This window comes from Manis pentadactyla, chromosome 6 (genome assembly GCF_030020395.1).
Source record: "Manis pentadactyla isolate mManPen7 chromosome 6, mManPen7.hap1, whole genome shotgun sequence".
NCBI lineage: Eukaryota > Metazoa > Chordata > Mammalia > Pholidota > Manidae > Manis > Manis pentadactyla.
In genome coordinates this window covers 65,138,095-65,165,846 of record NC_080024.1, presented here as the reverse complement: position 1 = coordinate 65,165,846, position 27,752 = coordinate 65,138,095, and the positions used below count along the sequence as shown (strand labels likewise).

At 35.6% G+C, this 27,752-nt stretch overlaps 1 protein-coding gene across 1 annotated transcript in view; it reads right to left on the bottom strand.

Annotated features, from left to right (window-relative positions):
- TLK1 (tousled like kinase 1) overlaps positions 1 to 27,752 on the bottom strand; it is a 177,650-nt gene that overhangs the window by 79,075 nt on the left and 70,823 nt on the right. Inside the window, exon 3 of the mRNA XM_036917804.2 lies at positions 13,998 to 14,069. Coding sequence (XP_036773699.1) covers positions 13,998 to 14,069 — 72 coding nt within the window. The remainder of the gene's footprint in view (positions 1 to 13,997; positions 14,070 to 27,752) is intronic.

Here is a 27,752-nt window from a genome sequence, read left to right as displayed (position 1 = left end):
CAACACACTGGCTATTCTCATGATTCATAGAGTTTACTCAGGTATCAAATTCAAAGTCACTATACTTTGAATAAATGGCATGACAAATCTTTTGTCTGCAGCTAGTAATAACAACGTTCAATTTTTATCCACATTTCTAGGCAAAATTTGTTAACTAAATGTGAGACAGGGAAATGCTAGAGAAATCTATTATTTTAATGGCATATATCAAAACAGCACTAAACTAGAAAGGAAAATCTACAGCCTTATAAAAATAGTCAATGTAAAATAGACATTTTATGAAAAATATCAAATGTACAACATACTTTTCTTCCAACCTTTTGCTATAAAAATTATGTTAGAATAATGTACTATAAGAAAACTGAAATTCTGTTATGAAAACTTCCTTGCTGCTTTGTATCCAATTTACATTTAGATAAAACCTATCATGAAATATGTGCACCTTAACTCAACGCTGATTTTGAGCTGGCATGCCCTGAAATTCAGTCTGTCTCAGCCCTGGAGTCAAACTTTAATATCAAGAAACTACGATCTGGAAATGTTTGCTTGTATCTTTGACACCTAGAAGAAGATCTCTTGCTATACTGCTGATTTCAATATTTAGTAAAGTTTATGTATGAACATTTTGGGATCCTACCACAAAATAAGAGCATTTCCTTGCTATTTAATGCAAATCCAATCCACATCAGCAATTTTGGGTGTAGCCTATTTTCTGCTGTATTGCCTTTATTATTATATAATATGCAATATCTAAGGCGGTAGAGAGTCAGTAAGACAAAATTGGGAACCACCCAACAAACTGTGTACAAGCTCACAATATTTTTAAAAGCCTGAAGGACTTTTACTCCCTTCACAAACATACACCATCCACAACTCTTATTGGTACCTAAAGAAACGTAATAAGCAATCTTACTCTCACTTTTTAAAAACTATCTTACCTGCAATCCTCATTGAGTGATTTTTAAGCTTCTATTACCTGAACCCATTTTAATTTGTATTCACACACATTTTTAAAAAGTATACTAAGTCTTCAATATTGATGAAATACAGTTCTGCTCACCATTTTCTTATCATTCATGTAGCGTAAATATTTCTTGGCATTTCCCTTCCCTGCCTTTCCCTTTAAGGCTTTATTCACTATACATTTAGATCAAGTTGGACTTTTGCTCTATTCATGTGATCATGTAAGTAGTTTTCAAATCATACAGTCAGAATAAAACAGCCATATAGAGCAACAGCTGGAGGGAAAAAGCAAATTTTCAACAAAACTTATTGTGGAAATGTTGGCATTTTGAGAGTACTTATAATAGTAAAATTTAGAACAGTGATTTCACAACTTTTCTCCCACTTCGACACTCATGATGGAGTAACATACTCCTATGAAATATCCTTATAGATATTTCCTTGAACATGAATCCATAGGTCCTTATACAATTATTTCTTTGAAACAGACAATTTTAAGTGTAAATGATATATCACAGAATATGTTTAAAATTTTAAAGATATTGCCAAACTGCACTTTCAAAGATGGTATCGATCTACACTTACAGTAACACTGTATGAGAATGTCAACCAATCTTTTAAGATGTCTATATGATGTATATTTAAAAAAGTGGTATTTCATTTATTGTTGTTTTTTTCTATAGCGACACTACATTTATAACCTGAAAAAAAAGGTGATTTTTCATTTTGTTTTGTTTTACTGAAGTATTACTATGGTTTTAGGTGTTCATTATAGTTATTTCAAATTTTGATACATTATGAAATGATATCATGATAAGTCTACTATCATCTGTCACCATACAAAGTTATTACAATATTACTGACAACACTCCCGATGCTTCATTACAACCCCAAGACTTATTTATTCTGTAACTCAAAGTCTGTGCCCTCTTAATCACCTTCACCTATTTCACTGGGCCCCAAATATTCTCCGCTCTGGTAACCAACAGTTTGTTTCCTACATCTTTGAGTCTGTTTGTTTTGCTTTTTAAGATTCTACATATAAGTGAAGTCATACAGTATTTCTTTCTCTGTTTGACTTATTCTGCTTAGCATAATACTTTCTAGGTCAATCCATGTTCTTGCAAATGGCAAAACTTCTTTCTTCTTTATGGCTGAGTACTATTCCATTGCATATATAAATCACATCTTCTGTATTCATTCATCCACTGCTGGACACCTGAGTTGCTTCCGTATCTTGGCTATTTTAAACAATGCTGCAATGGACATAGGGTGCAATGTCTTCAGAGGGGTGTTTTCATCTTCTTTGGATGAATACCCAGAAAGGAACTGCTGGATAGTATGGTAGCTCTATTTTTAATTTTTGAGGAACCTCTATACTGTTTTCCATAGTGGTTGAACAAATTTACATTCCTACCAAGAGTATACATGGATTCCCTTTCTCTACACTCTTGCCAACATGCATTATTTTTTCTTTTTTGATATTAGCTATTCTAACTGGTGTGAGGTGTTACCTCATTTTGATTTGCATTTCCCTGATGAGCAATCTTGAGCATCTTTTCATGTACCTGTTGGCCATCTGTATGTCTTCTCTAGAAAAATGTCTATTCAAGTCCTCTGCCCATTTTTTAAACTAGGTTGTTTATTTTTTTGATGTGAAGTTTATAAGTCCTTTATATATTTTGGATATTAACCCCTTATCAGATGTATGATTTACAAATATCTTCTCCCATTCAGTAGGTTGCCTTTTTGTTCTGTTGATGGTTTTCCTCACTGTGCAAAGAAGCCTTTTAGCTTGATGAGTCTCATTTGCTTATTTTACCTTTTGTTGCTAGTGCCTGAGAAATTGGTGCAAAAAAAAAAAATATTGCTAAGACTGATATGAAAGAGCTTATGACCTATGTTTTCTTCTAGAAGTTTTATAGTTTCAATTCTTGCATTCAAGTCTTTGACCCATTTTTCATTTATTATTATATATAAGATAGTAATTCAGTTTCATTGTTTTGCCTGTAACTGTCCAGTTTCCCCAATACTGTTTAATGAAGAGACTGTCTTTTCCCCACTGTATGTTCTTGCCTCCTTTGTTACAGATTAATTGATGACATATATATATGGGCTTATTTCTGGGCCCTCTATTATATTCCCTTGATCTGTGTGTCTGTTTTTATCCTACTACTATACTATTTTGATTACTATAGCTTTTTAATATGGACTGAAATTAGGGAGCATGATGCCTCCAGCTTTATTCTTCTTTCTCAGGACTGCTTTAGTTATTCAGGGTCTTCTGTGGTTCCATACAAATTGTAGGATTCTTTGTTCTAGTTCTGTGAAACTGCCATTGGTATCTTGATGGGGATTGGGTGGAATCTGTAGATTGCTTTGGGTAGTATGGACATTTTAACAATATTAATTCTTCTAATCCATGAGCACAGTATATCTTTCCATTTATTTATACCATCTTCAATTTCTTTGATCAATGTCTTATAGTTTTCAGAGTACATGTCTTTCACCTCTTTGGTTAGATCTATTCCTAGGTGTTTTATTCTTTTTGATGCAACTGTAAATGGGATTGTAAATTTCTCTTTCTGAAGCTTATTATTAGTGCATAGAAATACAACCAATTTCTATATGTTAATTTTGCATCCTGTGACTTTACTGAATTCATTTATTTGTTCTAATAGTTTTTTGGGGGGAGTCTTTAGGATTTTTTAATATATAGTACAATGTCATCTGCAAATAGTAACAGTTTGACCTTTTCCTTTATAATATGGATGGCTTTTGTTTCTTTTTTTGCCTAATTGTTGTGGCTAGGACTTTCTACACTATGTTGAATAGAAGTGGCAAGAGTGGGCATCCCTGTCATGTCAAGGCATCCTGATCTCAGAGGAAACGTTTCCAGCTATTCACCAATGAGTCTGATGTTAGCTCTGGATGTGTCATATACAGCCTTTATTATGTGGAGGTATGTTACTTCTATATCCACTTTGTTGAGAGTTTTTATCATAAGTGGATGCTTATTTTTGAAAATAAACTGTTCTTTCATTTATTGGCACTGATTCTTAAAGCTGACTATACACCATAATCACTTACAAAGCTTTTATTTAGAGTTCATGCTGGAGTCCTCATTCCCAATTTAATCACCTCTGGAGAGAGACCAAATGAATCGTTATTTCTAAAAAGTTCCAATAGTGATGCTGACTTATCATCAGGATTTAAAATATTCATCAACCAATAAATATAATAATGTCATGTATCTCTTGCAAACTGCACTTCCAAGATTCTCTAAAATCAAGAACTTCTTCTTTATATAATTTTCCTTTAAGAATAAATATCAAAATTGTGATATACAGCAAAAAACTCATGAGAGTATAAGGAGTCTACCAGGTTGTCATGGTTACTCAGTTATTTTGGAAAATGAGAATCTTAAAGAAAATTAATAAATAATCACTATGTTTCTTGCTGATATAAAATATATCTAATAATTTAAAAACTCTAGTACAGTGTAGATACTGAAACCAAATTTCTCAGTAATGTCAACTTGTGCTGGATAGCCTTGAAGTCCAGTCTAAAAGTCATGTTTATCAGATAAAACATTTGTGAAATGCTGTTAGTCCAGGCATTTCTTGGATTGGCAAATTTGATGATTACTACAAATAATCTTAATCAAAGTATTTCAAAAAAAGAATACCATAAAAAAAGATTAAGGAGGGTCATTTATCTAACTACCAAGTTATAAACTATCTTAGCTATACAGAGAGAGCATAGCATAGTAAGTAAGAGTACCACTTGAAAATAAGACACTTTGGAATAAAAATTTTGACTCTGTGAACTTACTATCTGTAAGCAAATTAATTAACCTTTCTGGGTTTCTGTTTCCATACTTAGAGATGTTTACCTTAAAAGAGTTGTAGTCTACCTCCATAGGTCACATGCTAAAGCATTATTTTTCTCTTCTCCACTAATGAAATGGTTCTCAAGGAGAGAGATTTGCCCTCACCTTCAGAGGATATTGGCGAGGTATTTTTGGTTGCCACAGCAGGGGAAAGGTGGGGGGCCTACAGATACCTAATATGTTAGGCAGAGATGCTGCTAAACATCTTACATTACATAGGACAGCTCTCCCCTTGCCCAAGAATTATCTGGCACCAAATGTCGGTAATGTTAAGTTTGAGAAACCTTGCTTTGACGAATACATTAAAAACATTTGCAGTTGACACAAAAATTACCTGTATAGTATGCTATAACTAAAATGATGTTAATTTAAATTTATTATTCAACATATATTTCTTGAACAACTACTATGGTCAAGCAATAAACTAAGTTCCACTTTAAACTATGTCATCACTCCTAAAATGACCTGGCATTTTTCTCTTCTAGTCTTGTTTGCATCAATAAGCTTAGAGCTTTCTTTAGTCTAAAAACAACCACCCACCCACACTAAAGGGAAACATTTAACAGGTATTTGCTTGCTAAATAAACACAGAATCATTATTTCAAGATTTGTAAAAAAACTGAAAGATTATCTACACAGAGTATAATAGAATTACCAAGCATGGAGTCTGGCTACTTCTACTTTTAAAAAGCTTCCCAGATTAACAAACATTTACTGAAGACCTAATGACCATCCTCCTTAGAAGTTTTCTAAAAAGGAGAAGCGGAGAGAATACTCTCAAACTCATTCTATGAGGCAAGCATCACTCTAATACCAAAACCAGGCAAAGATGGCACAAAAAAAGAAAATTAGAGACCAATATCCTGATGAATATAGATGCAAAAATCCTCAACAGAATAGCAGCAAACTGAATTCAAAAATACTTCAAAAAGATTATACATCATGATCAAGTAGGATTTATTCCAGGTATGCAAGAATAGTACAAGAAATACTATTAGAAAATCCATCAACATTACCCACCACATCAACAAAAAGGACATGATCAAGTAGGATTTATTCCAGGGATGCAAGAATAGTACAAGAATAGTATTAGAAAATCCATCAAAATCATCCACCACATCAACAAAAACGACAAAACCAAATGATCACTTCCATAGATGCTAAAAAGCATTTGACAAAATTCAACATCCATTCATGATAAAAACTATCAACAAAATGGGTATAGAGGGCAGCTACCTCAACATAATAAAGGCCATATATGACAAACCCACAGCCAACATCACACTTAACAGTGAGAAGCTGAAAGCCTTTCCTTTAAGATTGGGAACAAGACAAGGATGCCCACTCTCTCCACTTTTATTCAACACAGATCTGGAGGTTCTCACCATGGCAATGAGACAATACAAAGAAATAAAAGGCATCCAGATTGGCAAGGAAGAAGTCAAATTGTCCCTGTTTGCAGATGATATGATATTGTACATAAAAATCCCTAAACAATCTGCTCCAAAACTACTAGATCTAATATCTGAATTCAGCAAAGTTTCAGGATACAAAATTAATACACAGAAATCTGTTGCTTTCCTATACACTAATGATAAACTAGCAGAAAGACAAATCAGGAAAACAATTCCATTCACAGTTGGATCAAAAAGAATAAAATACCTAGGAATAAACCTAACCAATGATGTGAAAGACCTATGCCCTGAAAACTACAAGACACTCATGAGAGAAATTAAAGAAGATACCAACAAATGGGAATACATGCCATGCTCAGGGATATGAAGAATATTATCAAAATGGCTATCCTGCCTAAAGCAATCTACAGATTCAATGCAATCCCTATCAAAATACTAAAAGCATTCTTCAATGAACTAGAGCAAATAGTTCTAAAATTCATATGGAACCACAAAAGACCCCAAATAGCCAAAGCAATCCTGAGAAGGAAGAATGAAGCAGGGGGAATTATGCTCCCCGACTTCAAGCTCTACTACAAAGTCACAGTAATCAAGACAATTTCATACTGGGACAAGAACAGAACCATAGACCAATGGAACAGAACAGAGAGCCCAGATAAAAACCCAAGCATATATGGTCAATTAATATATGATAAAGGAGCCATGGATACACAGTGGGGAAATAACAGCCTCTTCAACAACTGGTGTTGGCAAAACTGGATAGTTACATGCAAGAGAATGAAACTGGATTATTGTCTAACCCCATACACAAAAGTAAACTCTAAATGGATCAAAGACCTGAATGTAAGTCATGAAACCATAAAACTCTTAGAAGACAACATAGGCAAAACTCTCTTGAATATAAACATGAGCAACCTTTTCCTAAACACATCTCCTCGCCCAAGGGAAAAAAAGCAAAAATGAACAAGTGAGACTACATCAACCTAAAAAGCTTCTGTACAGCAAAGGACACCATCAGCAGAACAAAAAGGCATCCTACAGTATGGGAGAATATATTTGTAAACGACATATCCAACAATGGGTTAACATCCAAAATATATAAAGAATTCACACATCTCAACACCCAAAAAGCAAACAACCCGATTAAAAAATTGGCAGAGGATATGAACAGACACTTCTCCAAAGAAGAAATTCAGATATCCAACAGACAGATGAAAAGATGCTCCACATCACTAACTATTAGGGAAATGCAAATTGAAACCACAATGAGATATCAGCTTACACCAGTAAGGATGGCCAACATCAAAAAGACTAAGAACAACAAATGCTGGCGAGGATGCAGAGAAAAGGCAACCCTCCTACACTGCTGGTGACAATGTAAACTAGTTCAACCATTGTGGAAAGCAATATGGAGGTTCCTCAAAAAACTTAAAATAGAAATACCATTTGAACCGGGAGTTTTATTCCTAGGAATTTACCCAAAGAAAACAAGTTCTCAGATTCAAAAAGACATATGCACCCCTATGTTTATTGCAGCAATATTTACAATAGCCTATATATAGAAGCAACCTAAGTGTCCATCAGTAGATGAATGGATAAACAAGATGTGGTACATATACACAATGGAATACTATTCAGCCATAAGGAAGAAACAAATCCTACCATTTGCAACAACATGGATGGAGCTGGAGGATATTATGCTCAGTGAAATAAGCCAGGCGGAGAAAAACAAGTACCAAATTATTTCCCTCATTTGTAGAGTATAACAATGAAGCAAAACTGAAGGAACAAAACAGCAACAGACTCACAGACTTGAAGAACAGACCAGCAGTTACCAAAGGGGAGGGGTGGATGGGGAGGGAGGAAGAAGGGGATTGAGGAGTATTATGATTAGTACACATGGTGTGTGGGGGATCATGGGGAAGACAGTGTATCACAGAGAAGGCAAATAGTGACTCTGTGGCATCTTACTACACTGATGGACAGTGACTGCAATGGGATATTGGAGGGGACTCGATAACATGGGTGAATGTAGTAACCACATTGTTTTTTCATGTGAAAACTTCTTAAGAATGTATATCAATAATACCTTAATAAAAATAAAAAAGAACAGATTTGTCCAGGTTCTGAAAAATACATATAGATTAAGTAAAACTTTTGTATCTTAAAAAAAAAATCAATCTAAACCTAAAATTTAAGACAAGTATTACCTCTATTTTTAAACAGAATCATAACTGACGATAAATCTAGGGTACCTAAGCATCCACTGATGAAACATTCAAGCTAAACACTTGGAAGGCAAAAAAGAAGTATGAAAAAGTAGAAATGGTTATGTATATAAAACAAGTTGAAAACAGGAAATGTAGTTATCACTCTCCTAATATAGGAAACCTACTTAGTATCAGAAGACAACCCTGTAATCAATTTATTGTTTATGCATATAAAATTTTCAAATATCTTCTTTAAAAAAGGTGATTTTACATTTAATAAAACCTATTAAAAGACTCTGTAAACAGTATTACTATTCTAGAAATGGAAATAATGCTCTTCTAAAGTCAGTTTCAAGCTAGTTTAAGTCTGATTCCCTAGTGCTCTTAATTTCTACTTCCTCAAAAATAAGAAAATAGGAAATCACACACAACATGCCCTTTAAAAATCCTTTTAAAAGAACAAAACAAATCATTAATGTTTCCAAGCGCCTTTAACAACATCCTCTCAACTGGAATGAGGAGGAAAAAATCTGATTTAAGTTCTAAGACTGATTCTGGAAACATAATCCAAATGAGAAAGCTAAGCAGATCTCTTTTTATAAAATGGCCTTCATTAATCAACATTAGATGTAAACTAAGACAATCAAGGCACCATATCTGCATTACTTTCTTCCTTCACTACAATCACTACAATTTTGAAAGTGGATCTGAGTTTAAATGTCCAGGTGCAACAACTGTCCCAGCTTCCATGTAACTATATCCTAAAATCTTTAAATAACTCAAAAATCCCCACATGCACTTGGATTAAAAAAAAAAAACAGTAATTCAATGACAGTGGACAACAGGTTGAAGAACTGATAATTATCCAGGAGGAAGAGGAAAAAACCTCTGGTTCTGCAGAGAGAGATATATTTTTAAATCGTTCAACTGTGATATAGAAGTATTATGATACTTCACATAATATATTATGTGAACACACATGTAAAGACTTAAATGTGCTTCTATAACATTATTAAAGATGATGCAATTCAATGATATTTATATTGTCACAAATACCCCAACCTCAGTAAGAAATAAAATAATGCAAAGAAATATATTCTAAGACATCCCAAAAGGAGAGGTAGGGAAGAAGGATGGTTATGATATTAATATTCATTATAAATTCCAATGAGCTACAACACATATAATAATCTTAGCATCTTGGGGCAAGTTAGGATGGGGACAACAACTTTAAAGAATTTAGAGAAAGTAGAGAAGGTCTTGCGTTTAGACAGGGAGGGGTCCTGCAAGGAGAACTGTAAGTAGGTGGTTCGCGGCAGGCTCTGAAGCTTGGACAACATTGATAATCAAGCAACACGGGCTCCTTATCCTCATAAAATACTTGTAGCCAGCAGCTAAGGCACACAGATCACGTTTCTAACCACTTCAGACATTCTAAACATCGAAATGAAGGATGGGTGATACCTCTCCCCCACTATAAATTCCCTTCTCTCTTCCTCTCATAAAATTTTTACCATTCTTCTCACATCCACAACCCACTTATGATTCTTTTCTTCAGCTGATAAGTTCTATTTTCACTGTGAAATAGGAGAAAGGTTATTAGGTATGGAAGTTCAACCATCAGAGGAAAGAATGTTCCTAATCAATCCTGTCCATGACTACACTGCCCACCCAGGGTCTGCATCACAGCATTCACATTTATATTTAGTTTTGGTTCTTTTCTCTTCTCTCTACATCACTTCCCATGTCCCATCATAGCTCTATGACCCTTTCCCTAACAAATAATATGTCAACCCTACTAGATTCTGGATACTGTCTCCTTTCCTTCATAGTCAAGATTCTGCCAAGAGTAGTCAGTATTTGCTGTCATTGTATCTTCACTTTCCAATTGCTCCTTAATTGATTTCAAACTGTTACCTTGCTACCATTAGCCTACTGAAACTAAGTCTAAGTGACAAATTCTTAGTCACTTTTTACAGTCATTATCTTAATTGGCATCTATGACATTTAATTCTACCCATTATTCTCCTCCTTCACTTTCCCCTCTTTTACTTCTTACTACCTATCCACCTCCCTCCAATACCATCTCTACATTGCCACCTGGGGAACCCTTCATCTCCCCTTTGTCTTTTGTTTCCCCCTGCTTCAATGGCACTCTATCACCTAGATAAAAGACCAAATTCCTTTCTATGAAATACAAGGGCTTTCAAACCCTGATCCCTGCCTGTCACGATTCTTGCATATTGTCCCTGTAGCAGAAGTCTGTAAACCAGCTGAATCACCTAGGCAGCTTGGTATTTTATTAAGCACCTCGAGTGATCTAAAGTACAGTTGGGTTGAGAATTGCTGCCGTGCCTCTTGAACACAGCTACTTGCTGTGTTTCCATGCCAGAGCAAAAGCATATCCTAATCTCTCTGCATGGCTTCTTCTCCTACTTCGTCCTTGTCCTCTGAGATGAATTCAAAGCCTTTCCTAACAACTCAGCTATCACGTCTTCTTTGAAGGAAGATCCCTCTTCTCTCTCCTCTCCTCTCCCATGCAGGTACATGCAATTAGGGGTTCGTTGCTCTTTGCTCCCATAGTACCTTGTGTTTGCAACTACTATAGCATAGCCCAAACTGTTTGTGAAGCAGTCTGTTTGTCCTACACTGATCTCATGTGAAGAGATTGTATTCTATGATATATCTTTATATTTATTCCCTGGCTTGGGCACACAGGCTGTAGAATAATAAATAGGTAATAAATGCTTACTGAAGACACAGTGAATTTTTGGAGTCTACTGAATAAACCTAGAATGATGTAAAATAAAGCAAAACAAGATGAACAGCTTCTTACCTACTAGGCAATTTCATTAACAAAAGGAAAAAAACCTTTTTGTTTTACAATTCTGCATTTAGAAATAAAAGGCTAATTCATATATAAACTGAGATGAAAAATTTCAGGGGCAGTATATTTAATCAATCTAATAGTGAATATCAGATGCTCTTCAGTTTTAATAGTTAAAGGACAGAAGAAAACAGGAGGGTCCTGGACGTTTGAAAAAAGAATTGGGTAAGAGGACAAAAAGTGTAGGGAAAGAGGGTATTAGTAAGCTAAAAGCTGCATAAATACTAAGAGGGATTCAACAGATGTTAAATTGATGAACCAATATAGCAAGATATGCATATTATTTATATTAAAATGTGGAAATAAACCTGAGGAAGAAGAGTTCAAAGAATATAGAGTGGGGTGAGTAGGAGAAGGTGGTAGAGAAGTCTTTTGTTTTTCTTTAAACCTTTCAGTACTATTGTTCATAAAAACAAACTATTACTTATAAAAATGTAATGGATCAAGGGGTGGGTCACCAAAAGAATAAAACGACATCAGAAGACAATGGAATACTACATAAACCTAACTACAAGGTATACTGGGGAAAAAAGTACTTCTACAGTAGTTTACTCTCAACAACTTAATGACCAATGAATATCTGTATTTTGATTGTGCATGAAATTTCACTCCAATGGTATTAATTAAAGTATACAATATAGAAACAAAACCTGGGAAAATTTCAGTTAAAAAGCTTCTTAAATGGAAAAAGACAAAAAAATTTTTTTTGCATCTTCAAATCTTAAGGAAAATGTAGTCATTTCCAAATGACCTGTAGTCATTTCCAAAATATTGTGCCTCTTGACTTCAGAATTAATTTGTAAAAATTGCAGATATAGAACACAGAACAGCAAAAGACAAAAGATGTTTTTAGATTTTTCTATTGCTGTCCCCTAATGTCAAAATTTCTATACAAATAAAGCTAGGTCCATCCAGTGGTTAACCAAATTGTATTGCACTGCAAATGCCATTATGGTCTTAAAAAAAAATTTTTTTTTTAACTAAATATATAGCCAAAAGTGATCCTTGGAATTCTTTAAAGGGAAGTGGTATTTTCAGATAGACTGATTCTTTTCAAAGAATTTAAATACTGCACCTACAACTTATATTACAACATTAGGATAGCTATAAAAACACACACAGAAAATTTTAACCGTAATAGGTGATCTAACTTATACTGTTTTGCTATGAAAAAAATATATTAAACACACCAGATTTGGTGAGCAGAAAAGGGAAATATCCAATTATTTTACTGCCTTAAAACAACGTAAAAGCCTATGAAAGAGGAGGCATGTGAAATTACTAAATAGACCCAAATCTGTGGAAATATCAAATGTTCCAAAGTCCAGGAAATAAGTGAAAACAGTCTTGATGTAGTCTTGAAAAATTGTACTTTGACTAGGTCTAAACCTGTAATTTTTAAGGACTTAGTGTAAGTGTGTTAATTTGAAAAACAAAAAAACAAAAAAAACTGAACTGTGATAATCTGTTGCTACAGGGGCTACTAACGCTTACCTCAAGGGAACCTACTGCAGATAAAGTCCCGTCACTTGCACAGTCCTTTCAGCTGCCTGCCAGTTGTCTCTGTGGAAGGGAAAGCCTGATGAGTGAGAGCCCTATGCCACACTCCCCTAGAGTGTCAGGGTGCCTGCAAAGAACTGTCTAACCAGAGATTCCTAGACGCTTTCAATAACACAGGTTTAAAAAAAAGATGCCATCTTTGATATTCCCTTTCCACTGAACACCAAAACCAAAAGGCTAAGACTTTCTGAGTGCTATGGACCTACTGGTATTATCAAGGTGATGTATATCTACACTAGTCCAAGTAGAAAGAAGTCTAAAATGGATCAAGTGAAAATAAGTCAACACTGACAGGAAAAACACATACACGCACACATGCACGCACAAAAATGTTTTACTTTACAAGTAAGTGACAGAACTCTACGATTTGAGAAGACGAAACATAACAGGCTATATCCACTAAAAGTGAAATTGCAGTAACAAGTGAATGCCAAAACCCAAAGAACTTCCTGTCTTCACATTTTTAAAAGTTGCCATCAAGTATATCACACTCAGTGTGAACAATATACCATGGATCCAAATACCTACTTACAAAATCCCATGTATTTTCTTAGTGGAGTCAGTAGTGAGTGGAAGGGGAGGGATTTTTCAGATACTTTAAAAATATGCAAAGTGAAAACCAACAGCACAAAATTCCACAAGAAATTTCAAAAGGAGAAAAAAATGTTCATCCGTTGTCTCAGAAATAAAACCTTACTCAGGACCAAACTAAGAGGGAAGTATGATAAGAAATAATAGAAAACTATGAAACAACATACTTCAAAGACCACCTTTATCTCCTAGAGTTATAAATGGCTACTAATTGTCTTTGATTAGTAACATCTATACCACTAATGTATAGTTCAGATACATAACCAAAGCAACTATATTTTCTTTCTAAAGACAAATACAGTCTTCAGTCTAAATACTGTGCTTCATAAGGTAGAATAAAATTCTCTTACAAGAAACCTGAAAACTATTAACCTTCGGCACAAGGATTGATGAGGGACAAAAACCTATTAAAAAAAAACAAAACATTGTGATTCCAGCTTTTACTTCAGTAGCACCATATTTAAAATGAAGTTACTTACCTCTGATTCTTTGTCACTTAAAGATCCCAAGCTTCCAAAACTGTGATTAGAGCTTTCATTATTTGTTGAGGCCTGTTAAAAATTTTTAAAAAGGTAAAGTTTAGGCACAATTTAAAATTAAACATATTACAAAGAAAATAATCTATTTTCATAGGTGGAATTGAAGTATAATTCCTTTAAGGAAGCAAGTTGCAGTAAAGCATCAACTTCTTAACACTTTATCTTGGAAAGTTTTATCAAGTCAATAAAATTCTGCAGTGTTTTAGGAAATGACTTCTGTTACCTGATTGTTTTAGAATACCAAATTCTGGAGCAAAGAAACTCAGCTATTGCTAAGATAGTAAGAACCTAAAATTACTACCTAATATACAAAAATGAATGCTTCCTTTAACTGGAAGTATTATTCGTGCTTGTTAATTCCTTTCACAATCTTATTAAATTCCATCATATCCCATCCACACCCCTTTGCCTCTCTTTATATTAACAAACTAGACAAACTGGTTGGCTGGTTGGTTATTTTGCCTTAGTCTTTGAAGAAAATTGTTTGCCATATTGACTCTTTTAATTGCTTCACTCAAGTATAAAACTATCTTTACAATATTTTTAAACTGTGATATACACAAAAGAGCTATCATTCATTCTGCTATGTTTCCAATATTTTCCTATAATGCTTACTATTTTGTTGACTTTTTTGGACCATAGAACATTAGATCAATGTCTTCCAGGAATGTTTAGACCAGATGATAGGCTATGGCATATATACCAAAGATGATGCATGAACGAACTTCATGTAAAGGCAAGCCAGCTGATATCCCTGTTTCCCTCCGATTTATAAGGGCAGCTGCTAATCCTATTAAAATGTTGCTAGTTGGCCTATAACACCCTTAAACTAATTTCCAAACTGATGACTGAGCCATTGCATACATGTTTCAATACTATGTGGGACACTGCAAAGGCTGTTTTCAACACAAAACAGCACTCAAACTGAATTAAGATTCAACCACTATTTGCAGGAATTTATAATCCAATTAGGGCAAGATTATCAAACTTGAAACAAACAACACCATGAACAACAACCAAGATAAATATAAATATAAATATTCTGGGACAATGGAGGGAGTGGCAACATTTTTGAGCATCCTTAAATCTCCACATAAAAATATAAACCCCAACCAAACCTACAGACAATATTTACAACAAAACTGGGTGGCAAAGAATCTCCATGAATTTCCCTAAAATACCAAGTGGGGACAAACAAATCACAAACAACCACAGGACCTTCATGGTATGAGAGCAAGCAGAAGGGAACAGGGTATCTGACAGATCTGAGAGAAGAGTTTCCCCAAACAGAAGCTATAATAGAAAGGGTTTCTGTACTTTCCCAGTTACTAAATCCAAGGGGTCTATGAAATCTGAACAAATTGGAGCAATCTAACCTCTATTATGTCTTAAAACTGATCCTTCACTAAAGATATCACAATGAAGACAAACTAGTGGGTGTGGAATCAAAATTGAGCACAATAGGTACTATGAAAATAAACAGCATATCCAGATAAAAGTGGGGAAAGAAGCAAAGCCTAGAAATCTCAGAAGGCAAATGCCACACTTTTGAAGACTGCCGAAAAACAACAGCAAAGGGAGTTCAATAAGCAAAGCATCCTAAATCATGACAGAGTAAGCAACAGAAAATGATGTAGGTCATTCCCATGAAGTTAGAAGGGCGAAAAAAAAGGGGAGTAAGATACAGTACGACATCTTGATAATAAAAGCATACACAAGGAAAACATACCCATAAAATAGGTGAAAATTGTTGACCTACTGTTTTAAATTAAGCTAAAACACATTGTAAAAATGACTCAAGACATGAAAGAACAACAAAATTCTGATTTTGAAAACTCGGAAATAATATAACAGAACTCAGGAAAGCATCAGAGAAAGGAAATAAAAGTTTCAAAAATGAAGATTAAGCCTGAATGAACCCAAGAGAAAATAAACTCAACACATAATGCTTCAAGAAAAGTAGAAGGTAAAAAGGAGGAACACTTTTTGAAATCAAAAGAAATGAAGAGATAAAAATGATCTGAGAGAAATCAACAAAGATCCAAGATTCGGGTATACTACCCTAAGAAAATAAACAGTCAAAACTATAATTCAAGAAAACTTGAGAATTAAAAAAAAAAAAAAAAAAGAACAACGAAATGAAACTAAAAGAGCATGATGTACAAGTAAGAATATCAACCCAGAAGAACAACATCAATTTTTCAAAGGCAACTTTGTGCTAGAAGAAAATGCAGTAACATTTTTAAGATATTCAAGAGAAAAAAATGTGAATAAAGTGTTTTATATTGAGTAAAATTTATTTTTAACACAGAAGGAACAGATGAACTGTTGTCAAAATGTCAGAAATCAGAAAATATTGCTACCATGAGTTTTTTCCAAAACAACTTAGAGAAAAATCCCCAGACAACCAAAATGAGCAGTTATAACCTAAGAACTGATAACAAGCAATAATATTATTTACTTGATAAAAGATTAAATGAAGAAAGAGTGTAAATTTCAATGGCTAAATGCATACAAAGTTTTTTAAAATTGGGAGATGGAAGTTTATGGAAAGCACAAGCAAAAAAATTTCTAACCAGTAGTCACTTTAGTCATTGTGGTAATACAAGAATTGTTATTTTGAGATTGCTATGTGTGTGAACTACAGAAGTAAATAAATAAATATCTTGCACTCTAATTCTATCATCTGCTTTATGTCCTTGAGAATCACAATTCTTGGTATAGAAGAAAGAAGATAAGGTATAAATAAAAACCTTGTAGTTGATTTGATTTCAATTCATTTTATTACTTTTACCATTTAAAACAAATAATAAAACAAAATACTGATTCTGCCACATGTAATAACAAAACACCTCCTATCAAAACAACATTCCCATATATAAATAAATTCTGGAAAGATATAAATAACAAGTACCTGAAGACACTTGAGCAACTGAAAGCAGGATGAATCTGAACGGAAACAGAATTTGAAAGAAGGGAATAGATTTGGGTGGGTTTCCTGTTCTGATGTATTTTGACTGAGGGAAGGCCCTCAGTTCAGGCTACAGAGCACTGCCAAAATCTGGGTCAAAACATGTAGTCTTACTGGCTTGAATAACTAGCATTTCCAAATACCACAGCAGGTAGAAAGGAGAAAGTATACACTGGAAAATAAAGAACCACAAAGACAGAGTTCCAAATTCTGCATATTAACTGTACCCATGTCTCCAGCTGGTCACTGATATATGCAAGACTGCAACAGACCCTAACCAGTCCAGATAAGGCTAAAACAACTGAACACAGATGTCAGCTGCCACCCACTGGGAGGGATACACAGTTTAGATTTTAGTCCAGCCAACTTAGTTGCTTGCTAATACAAGAAATGAACAAAAAATCAACACTCTCCAGAAAAATACAGAAAATCCCAAAGTTTTTATAATGTATCATTCACAGTGTGCAGAACATAATACAGAATTTCTAAGCATATGAAGAAATAAGAAAATATGACCCACACTCAAAAGAAAAGACAAGCAATCGAGATCAACCATAAGTAACCCAGATATTGGAAATTAGCAATGATCTTAAAGCAGCTATTATAAGTATGCTCAAGATGACAAAGGAAAATATATTTATAAGAAATGAATGAATTGGAAATTTCAACAGAGAAACAAAAATATAAAAAGAGCTAAAAAATGGAAATTCCAAAACTGAAATATTCACTCTCTAAAATAAAAAATTCAATGGACAGGCTTAACAGCAGAATAAAGAAAATACTAAAGATAGGTCAAAAGAAATTATTCACACTAAAGAATAGAAAAATACTGAACAATAGTTGTCTGTTGGACACTATTAACAGTCTGCCATACATATATTTGGAGTCACAGGAGAAAAAAGAACAGAAAAATATTTGAGAAATAACAGCCAGAAAAATCCCAAAATTTGGTTAAAGACATAAATTTACACATTAAAGCTGTTTCCCCAAGCAGGATAAATACAAAGAAAACCATACCTAAGTGCACCACAGTCAAACTGTTGAAAATCAAAAATAAAGAAAAAATAATCTTACCACAGTGAAATATCACCTCACACCTGTCAGACTGGCTACTGTTGAAAAGATAAGAAATAAAAGACTAGAAATAGCAAGGGCTGTCAAGGATATGGAAGAAAGGGAATCCTCATGCACTGTTGGTGGGAATGTAAATTGGTACAGCCAGTATGGAACAATATGGAGGTTCCTCAAAAAATTTAAAATACAACTACTATGTGATCCAGTAATTCCACTTCCAGGTAATTTATCCTAAGAAAGGGTAAACACTAATTTGAAAAGATAATTGCACCCGCAGCTTCACTGCATTATTTTTAATAGCCAAGACATGGAAGCAACCTAAGGATCCATCCGTTGATAAAGAAGACATGGGACACACACACACACACACACACACACACACACACACACACACACACACACACACACGAGTATTATTCAGCCATAAAAAAGGAATTGTTGCCATTTATGGCAATATGGACAGACCTTGAGAGCATTATGTTAAGTGAAGATAAATACTGTATGATCTCACTTATTGTGGAATTTAAAACAAAGCAAAACAAAATAAAAAATAAAAAACTGAGCTCAGAGATATAGAGAATAGACTGGTGTTTGTCAGATGCAGGGATGTGGGGTGGGTAAAGTGGAGGTAAGAGGAGTCAAAACATACAAACATTCCATTATAAACTAAAAAAGTCATGGGGATGTACTGTACTGCATGGCAACTACTGTTAATAATACACAAATTACATATTTGAAATTTGAAAGTTGCTGACAGAGTAAATCTTAAAAGTTCTCATTAAAAGAAAAAAACCTGCAACTATGTATGGTGACAGGTGTTACTAACTAAACTTATTGTGGTGATCATTTTGCAATATAAAGAAATATGAATCACTATATTGTACACCTGAAACTAACATAATACTATATGTCAATTGTACCTCAATAAAAAATTCATTAAAATTTTTAAGAAGGAAGAAAAATCTTGAAAGCATCAAGAGAAAGAGAATGTATTACATACATGAGAACAAAAAAGGATATGGCTGAGTGCTAGTTTGTCATCATAAATATTAGATGGCAGATATAAATTCTGGAAATGGTTAGTCAGGAGAATTCTGGTTAGTCAGGAGAATTCTGGTTAGTCAGGAGAATTTTGGACTGAGGCACATAAGGCACAATTGAGGAAATAGACGGTATTAAGTGCAAGTCTGCACATTAAATGAAGAGATTCTTAGTTCCCCTCCTGTGCTCAATTCTAGAAAGTTACCCAAACTTATACTCTGCAGGTAGGAGACAGCAGGATTTCTTTCTAGGAAAACAGACCATAACAAGACTTATAGACACCTAGAATCAAAAATCTCTCAGAAAAATGATCCAGCCAAATCATCCTACCGCAAAACCCATCAATCAATAAGCCCTGCCTAGTCACACAAAGCTTCCAATAAGTGTATCAATGCCTTCTGCAAAGATATAAACAAAGTCCAATATCACCACATATCTGAAGAAATAGAAACAAAAAATAAAAAGAAACCCATAAGAAATAGAGACAACCCAGGGAGGAAAAAAAAAAAAACTTCACACAAAAATTAAATTATTACTGATATCCTAATAACAGCAAACATAAAAATGAAACATTTAGAGAACCAGCACTACCAAAAAAAAAATTCTGGAAGTTAAAAATATGATAGTTGAAATGAAAGGAAAAAAAAAAAAAGGATGGATTCAAAGATAAAGTTGAAGAAATCTTCCCAGAAAGGGACTCAAAAAATTTAAAAAGCAACTTAGACAATCCATTCAGGAGAATGGTCCAAATGAGAGTTCTAGAAAAGAGAAAGAAAATCAAGGAGCTGAAATTTATCCAAGAAATAATTTAAGAAACTTTTCTAGAACTGGATAACATGTGTTTCCAGATCAGGACACAGTTTGAACCAAGCACACTGGTTCAAGGACATTATAATAAAAAATTTTAAATGCCAGGGATTAAAGAGAAAATCCTAAAGGCTCCTAGAGAAGAATTAAACAGGTTACTTACATAGGATCAAAAATCAAAATGGCATTGGAGGGCTCAGCAATAATACTGGAAGCTGGAAAGCAATGAACAATGCCTTCAAAATTCTGGTAAAGTGATTTCCAACATAAAATTCTACACCTGAACTAACAATCAAGTGGGAGGAAGAGAATATGCAAGGTCTCAAAAATTTGACTACCCATGGACCTTTCCTCACGAAGTGACTAGAGAATATACTTCACCAAAACAAAGGAATAAACCAAGAAAGAGAAAGATGTGGCATACAAAAAACAGGAGCTCAAACACAGGACAGAAAAAAGAAATTCTTATGATGATCAGGAAAAGAGACTCTGGGACGACAGACATCCAGGAGAAACAGAGAGCAACCAGCCTAGATAAGAACAGAAGAATGAAAGATTTCAGGGGGATGTCTAAAAGAAAATAAAAAAAAAAAAAGAAGAAATCATTTCTACTTGAAAATAATGAGATTCACACACCCCTGCTGGGAAGCATGCAGATATTTATAATGAATACTAAAAAAACTAAAAAAAAAAAAAAAAACTAAAAAACTATTGACGTATTGACCACAGGGAAACAAAAAGTTGTATAAAAGAAATGTAATCATGCAATCTCCTGGCTATGAATAAAATTTAAATAGTTATAATATAAACAACGAAATAATGATCCAACCAAAAATTGTGATCTATCTAAATTGGGATGGGATTGAGGAAGTGTGAGTTTTCTGTAAGCGGAGAGGGTTGAATCACTTCAAAGAGTTAACCTCATCTTCTATAACAGAATGTCAATAAAATATCTAAAACTGAAAAAGAAAACTATAATAATTTTACTCAGAAATACAGATGTAAATAAACAAAACATATATAACATAATAAAAAGCTGCAAGGTGAGAAGGATGGCTTCTGCGAAGAATGAATGTAGGGTTGGAAGAACTGAGACATGGTTCTCCTAATTTTCATTATAGGCCTGGTAAAACAATTTGGCCTTTGAACCTCCAACCATGAATTGTGTTTTTTCCCTTCTTGATTTGTAAGAGTTCTTTATGTATTCTGGGTCTGAATCTTCTAGGACTTGCCTTTTCACTCATATTCGTAACTCTTGAACATAGCTACATTTATCAAATGTTTTCCTTTATGGTTAGTGTTTTTCATGACCCACTTATGAAATCTGTCATTATTCTTATTATAGTTTTATTGTTTTATCTTTCATATTTAGATGTGAAAAATCACCTGGAACTGACTCTTGCACAATGGTAAGAGAGTTGAGCCATTTTCCCCCCACATAGATATCCAACTGATCCATCATCATCTATTATAAAAGACCACCCTTTTCCCACTGCATTGCACTGTCTCTTTTGTCATGTATCAAGTTACAGTATATGTATGGCTCTGTTACTATACTCTTCTGATTCACTGGTCTATTTTTCTTTCTTGTGTCAATACCACAGTGACTTAATTTCCCTCTTGGTATATACCTAAGAGAACTGAAAACATATCTCTATACAAAAACCTGTACCAGATTGTTCACAGCAAATAAAAAAGATTTTCACATCAAAATATAGAAACAACCCAAATGTCTACAACTGATGAATGGATAAACAAAATGTGATACATCAATACAATGGAATACTCAGTCATAAAAAGGAATGAATTACTCATTAAATATAACATTCATGAGAGAGGGGCGGAAGATGGCGGCGTGAGTAGAGCAGCGGAAATCTCCTCCCAAAACAACATATATCTATGAAAATATAACAAAGATAACCCTTCCTAGAATAAAGACCAGAGGACACAGGACAATATCCAGACCACATCCGCACCTGAGAGAACCCAGCGCCTCGCGAAGGGGGTAAGATACAAGCCCCGGCCCAGCGGGAGCCGAGCGCCCCTCCCCCCAGCTCCCGGCGGGAGAAGAGCAGGCAGAGCGGGAGGGAGACGGAGCCCAGGACTGCCGAGCACCCAGCCCCCGCCATCCGGGCCAGAGTGCAGGGCGCTCGATACTAGGAAAACAGGGCAGCAAGAACAGTGAGCAGGCAGTGGAGGCTGGGTGACAGAGGACATAAGAAAAGCGCACGACCATTTTTTTTTTCTTTTTTGCTGTTTTGTTTTGGCGAGCGCTTTTTGGAAGTCTTAAAGGGATAGGGACCCCAATACTAGGGAAACAGGGCAGAAAGACCCGTGAGCAGAGGCCTGAGGCTGGCACCGGAGAATAAAGAAAAACGAACGACCAGCTTTTTTTTTTTTTTTTTTAATTAAAAACCTTTTATTATTTTTTTTTAATTAAAAAATATTTTTTTCTTTCTTTTTTTTTTTTGGTGGGCGTTGTTTTGTTTTGGCGGGTGCTTTTTGGAAGTCTTAAAGGGGCAGGGCGGGTCACTTAATCCAGAGGTAGGGAATCCGGGATCTCTGGGCACCCTAACCCCTGGGCTGCAGGGAGCAGGGAGGCCCCTTGCAGAGATAAATAGCCTCCCAGCAGCTCCTGCTCCAACGCGACTCCACCATTTTGGAGTAGCTGCCCGAGCCAGGCCACGCCCACAGCAACAGCGGAGATTAACTCCATAGCAGCCGGGCAGGAAGCAGAAACCCTGTCTGAGCGCAGCTGCGCAGCACAAGCCACTAGAGGTCGCTGTTCTCCCAGGAGAGGAGAGCCACAAACCAACAAGAAAGGAAGTCCTTCCAGCTGTCACTCGTCCCAGTTCTGCAGACTATTCCTATCTCCATGAAAAGGCAAAGCTACAGGCAGACAAAGATCACAGAGACAACACCAGAGAAGGAGACAGACCTAACCAGTCTCCCTGAAAAAGAATTCAAAATAAGAATCCTAAACATGCTGACAGAGATGCAGAGAAATACGCAAGAGAAATGGGATGAAGTCCGGAAGGAGATCACAGATGCCAGAAAGGAGATCGCAGAAATGAAACAAACTCTGGAAGGGTTTATAAGCAGAATGGATAGAATGCAAGAGGCCATTGATGGAATTGAAACCAGAGAACAGGAACGCATAGAAGCTGACATAGAGACAAAAGGATCTCCAGGAATGAAACAATATTAGGAGAACTGTGTGACCAATCCAAAAGGAACAATATCCGTATTATAGGGGACCCAGAAGAAGAAGAGAGAGGAAAAGAGATGGAAAGTATCTTAGAAGAAATAATTGCTGAAAACTTCCCCACACTGGGGGAGGAAGTAATCGAACAGACCACGGAAATACACAGAACCCCCAACAGAAAGGATCCAAGAAGGGCAACACCAAGACACATAATAATTAAAATGGCAAAGATCAAGGACAAGGAAAGAGTGTTAAAGGCAGCTAGAGAGAAAAAGGTCACCTATAAAGGAAAACCCATCAGGCTAACGTCAGATTTCTCAACAGAAACCCTACAGGCCAGAAGAGAATGGCATGATATATTTAATACAATGAAACAGAAGGGCCTTGAACCAAGGATACTGTATCCAGCACGACTATCATTCAAATATGACGGTGGGATTAAACAATTCCCAGACAAACAAAAGCTGAGGGAATTTGCTTTCCACAAACCACCTCTACAGAACATTTTACAGGGACTGCTCTAGATGGGAGCACTCCTAGAAAGAGCAAAGCACAAAACACCCAACATATGAAGAATCGAGGAGGAGGAACAAGAAGGGAGAGAAGAAAAGAATCTCCAGACAGTGTATATAACAGCTCAATAAGCGAGCTAAGTTAGGCAGTAAGATACTAAAGAGGCTAACCTTGAACCTTTGGTAACCACGAATTTAAAGCCTGCAATGGCAATAAGTACATATCTTTCAATAGTCACCCTAAATGTTAATGGGTTGAATGCACCAATCAAAAGACACAGAGTAACAGAATGGATAAAAAAGCAAGACCCATCTATATGCTGCTTACAAGAAACTCACCTCAAACCCAAAGACATGTACAGACTAAAAGTCAAGGGATGGAAAAACATATTTCAAGCAAACAACAGTGAGAAGAAAGCAGGGGTTGCAGTACTAATATCAGACAAAATAGACTTCAAAACAAAGAAAGGAACAAGAGATAAAGAAGGACACTACATAATGATAAAGGGCTCAGTCAAACAAGACGATATAACCATTCTAAATATATATGCACCCAACACAGGAGCACCAGCATATGTGAAACAAATACTAACAGAACTAAAGGGGGAAATAGACTGCAATGCATTCATTCTAGGAGACTTCAACACACCACTCACCCCAAAGGATAGATCCACTGGGCAGAAAATAAGTAAGGACACGGAAGCACTGAACAACACAGTAGAGCAGATGGACCTAATAGACATCTATAGAACTCTACATCCAAAAGCAGCAGGATATACATTCTTCTCAAGTGCACATGGAACATTCTCCAGAATAGACCACATACTAGGCCACAAAAAGAGCCTCAGAAAATTCCAAAAGATTGAAATCCTACCAACCAACTTTTCAGACCACAAAGGCATAAAACTAGAAATAAACTGTACAAAGAAAGCAAAGAGGCTCACAAACACATGGAGGCTCAACAACACGCTCCTAAATAATCAATGGATCAATGACCAAATCAAAATGGAGATCCAGCAATATATGGAAACAAATGACAACAACAACACTAAGCCCCAACTTCTGTGGGACACAGCAAAAGCAGTCATAAGAGGAAAGTATACAGCAATCCAAGCATATTTAAAAAAGGAAGAGCATTCCCAAATGAATGGTCTAATGTCACAATTATCGAAATTGGAAAAAGAAGAACAGATGAGGCCTAAGGTCAGCAGAAGGAGGGACATAATAAAGATCAGAGAAGAAATAAATAAAATTGAGAAGAATAAAACAATAGCAAAAATCAATGAAACCAAGAGCTGGTTCTTCGAGAAAATAAACAAAATAGATAAGCCTCTAGCCAGACTTATTAAGAAGAAAAGAGAGTCAACACAAATCAACAGTATCAGAAACGAGAAAGGAAAAATCACGACAGACCCCACGGAAATGCAAAGAATTATTGGAGAATACTATGAAAACCTATATGCTAACAAGCTGGGAAACCTAGGAGAAATGGACAACTTCCTAGAAAAATACAACCTTCCAAGATTGACCCAGGAAGAAACAGAAAATCTAAACAGACCAATTACCAGCAACGAAATTGAAGCGGTAATCAAAAAACTACCAAAGAACAAAACCCCCGGGCCAGATGGATTTACCTCGGAGTTTTATCAGACATACAGGGAAGACATAATACCAATTCTCCTTAAAGTTTTCCAAAAAATAGAGGAGGAGGGGATACTCCCAAACTCATTCTATGAAGCTAACATCACCCTAATACCAAAACCAGGCAAAGACCCCACCAAAAAAGAAAACTACAGACCAATATCCCTGATGAACGTAGATGCAAAAATACTCAACAAAATATTAGCAAACCGAATTCAAAAATACATCAAAAGGATCATACACCATGACCAAGTGGGATTCATCCCAGGGATGCAAGGATGGTACAACATTCGAAAGTCCATCAACATCATCCACCACATCAACAAAAAGAAAGACAAAAACCACATGATCATCTCCATAGATGCTGAAAAAGCATTTCACAAAGTTCAACATCCATTCATGTTAAAAACTCTCAGCAAAATGGGAATAGAGGGCAAGTACCTCAACATAATAAAGGCCATCTATGAAAAACCCACAGCCAACATTATATTGAACAGCGAGAAGCTGAAAGCATTTCCACTGAGATCGGGAACTAGACAGGGGTGCCCACTCTCTCCACTGTTATTTAACATAGTACTGGAGGTCCTAGCCACGGCAATCAGACAAAATAAAGAAATACAAGGAATCCAGATTGGTAAAGAAGAAGTTAAACTGTCACTATTTGCAGATGACATGATACTGTACATAAAAAACCCTAAAGACTCCACCCCAAAACTACTAGAACTGATATTGGAATACAGCAAAGTTGCAGGATACAAAATCAACACACAGAAATCTGTGGCTTTCCTATATACTAACAATGAACCAACAGAAAGAGAAATCAGGAAAACAACTCCATTCACAATTGCATCAAAAAAAATAAAATACCTAGGAATAAACCTAACCAAAGAAGTGAGACTTATACTCTGAAAACTACAAGTCACTCTTAAGAGAAATTAAAGGGGACACTAACAGATGGAAACTCATCCCATGCTCGTGGCTAGGAAGAATTAATATCGTTAAAATGGCCATCCTGCCCAAGGCAATATACAGATTTGATGCAATCCCTATGAAACTACCAGCAACATTCTTCAATGAACTGGAACAAATAATTCAAAAATTCATATGGAAACACCAAAGACCCCGAATAGCCAAAGCAATCCTGAGAAAGAAGAATAAAGTAGGGGGGATCTCACTCCCCAACTTCAAGCTCTACTATAAAGCCATAGTAATCAAGACAATTTGGTACTGGCACAAGAGCAGAGCCACAGACCAATGGAACAGACTAGAGAATCCAGACATTAACCCAGACATATATGGTCAATTAATATTTGATAAAGGAGCCATGGACATACAATGGCAAAATGACAGTCTCTTCAACAGGTGGTGCTGGCAAAACTGGACAGCTACATGTAGGAGAATGAAACTGGACCATTGTCTAACCCCATATACAAAAGTAAACTCAAAATGGATCAAAGACCTGAATGTAAGTCATGAAACCATTAAACTCTTGGAAGAAAACATAGGCGAAAACCTCTTAGACATAAACATGAGTGACCTCTTCTTGAACATATCTCCCCGGGCAAGGAAAACAACAGCAAAAATGAGTAAGTGGGACTATATTAAGCTGAAAAGCTTCTGTACAGCAAAAGACACCATCAATACAACAAAAAGGAACCCTACAGTATGGGAGAATATATTTGAAAATGACACATCCGATAAAGGCTTGACGTCCAGAATATATAAGGAGCTCACACGCCTCAACAAACAAAAAACAAATAACCCAATTAAAAAATGGGCAGAGGAACTGAACAGACAGTTCTCCAAAAAAGAAATACAGATGGCCAACAGACACATGAAAAGATGCTCCACATCGCTAATTATCAGAGAAATGCAAATTAAAACTACAATGAGGTATCACCTCACACCAGTAAGGATGACTGCCATCCAAAAGACAAACAACAACAAATGTTGGCGAGGCTGTGGAGAAAGGGGAACCCTCCTACACTGCTGGTGGGAATGTAAGTTAGTTCAACCATTGTGGAAAGCAGTATGGAGGTACATCAAAATGCTCAAAACAGACTTACCATTTGACCCAGGAATTCCACTCCTAGGAATTTACCCTAAGAATGCAGCAATCAAGTTTGAGAAAGACAGATGCACCCCTATGTTTATTGCAGCACTATTTACAATAGCCAAGAATTGGAAGCAACCTAAATGTCCATCAATAGATGAATGGATAAAGAAGATGTGGTACATATACACAATGGAATACTACTCAGCCATAAGAAAAGGGCAAATCCAATCATTTGCAGCAACATGGATGGAGCTGGAGGGTATTATGCTCAGTGAAACAAGCCAAGCGGAGAAAGAGAAATACCAAATGATTTCACTTATTTGTGGAATATAATAACAAAGGAAAAACTGAAGGAACAAAACAGCAGCAGAATCACAGAACCCAAGAA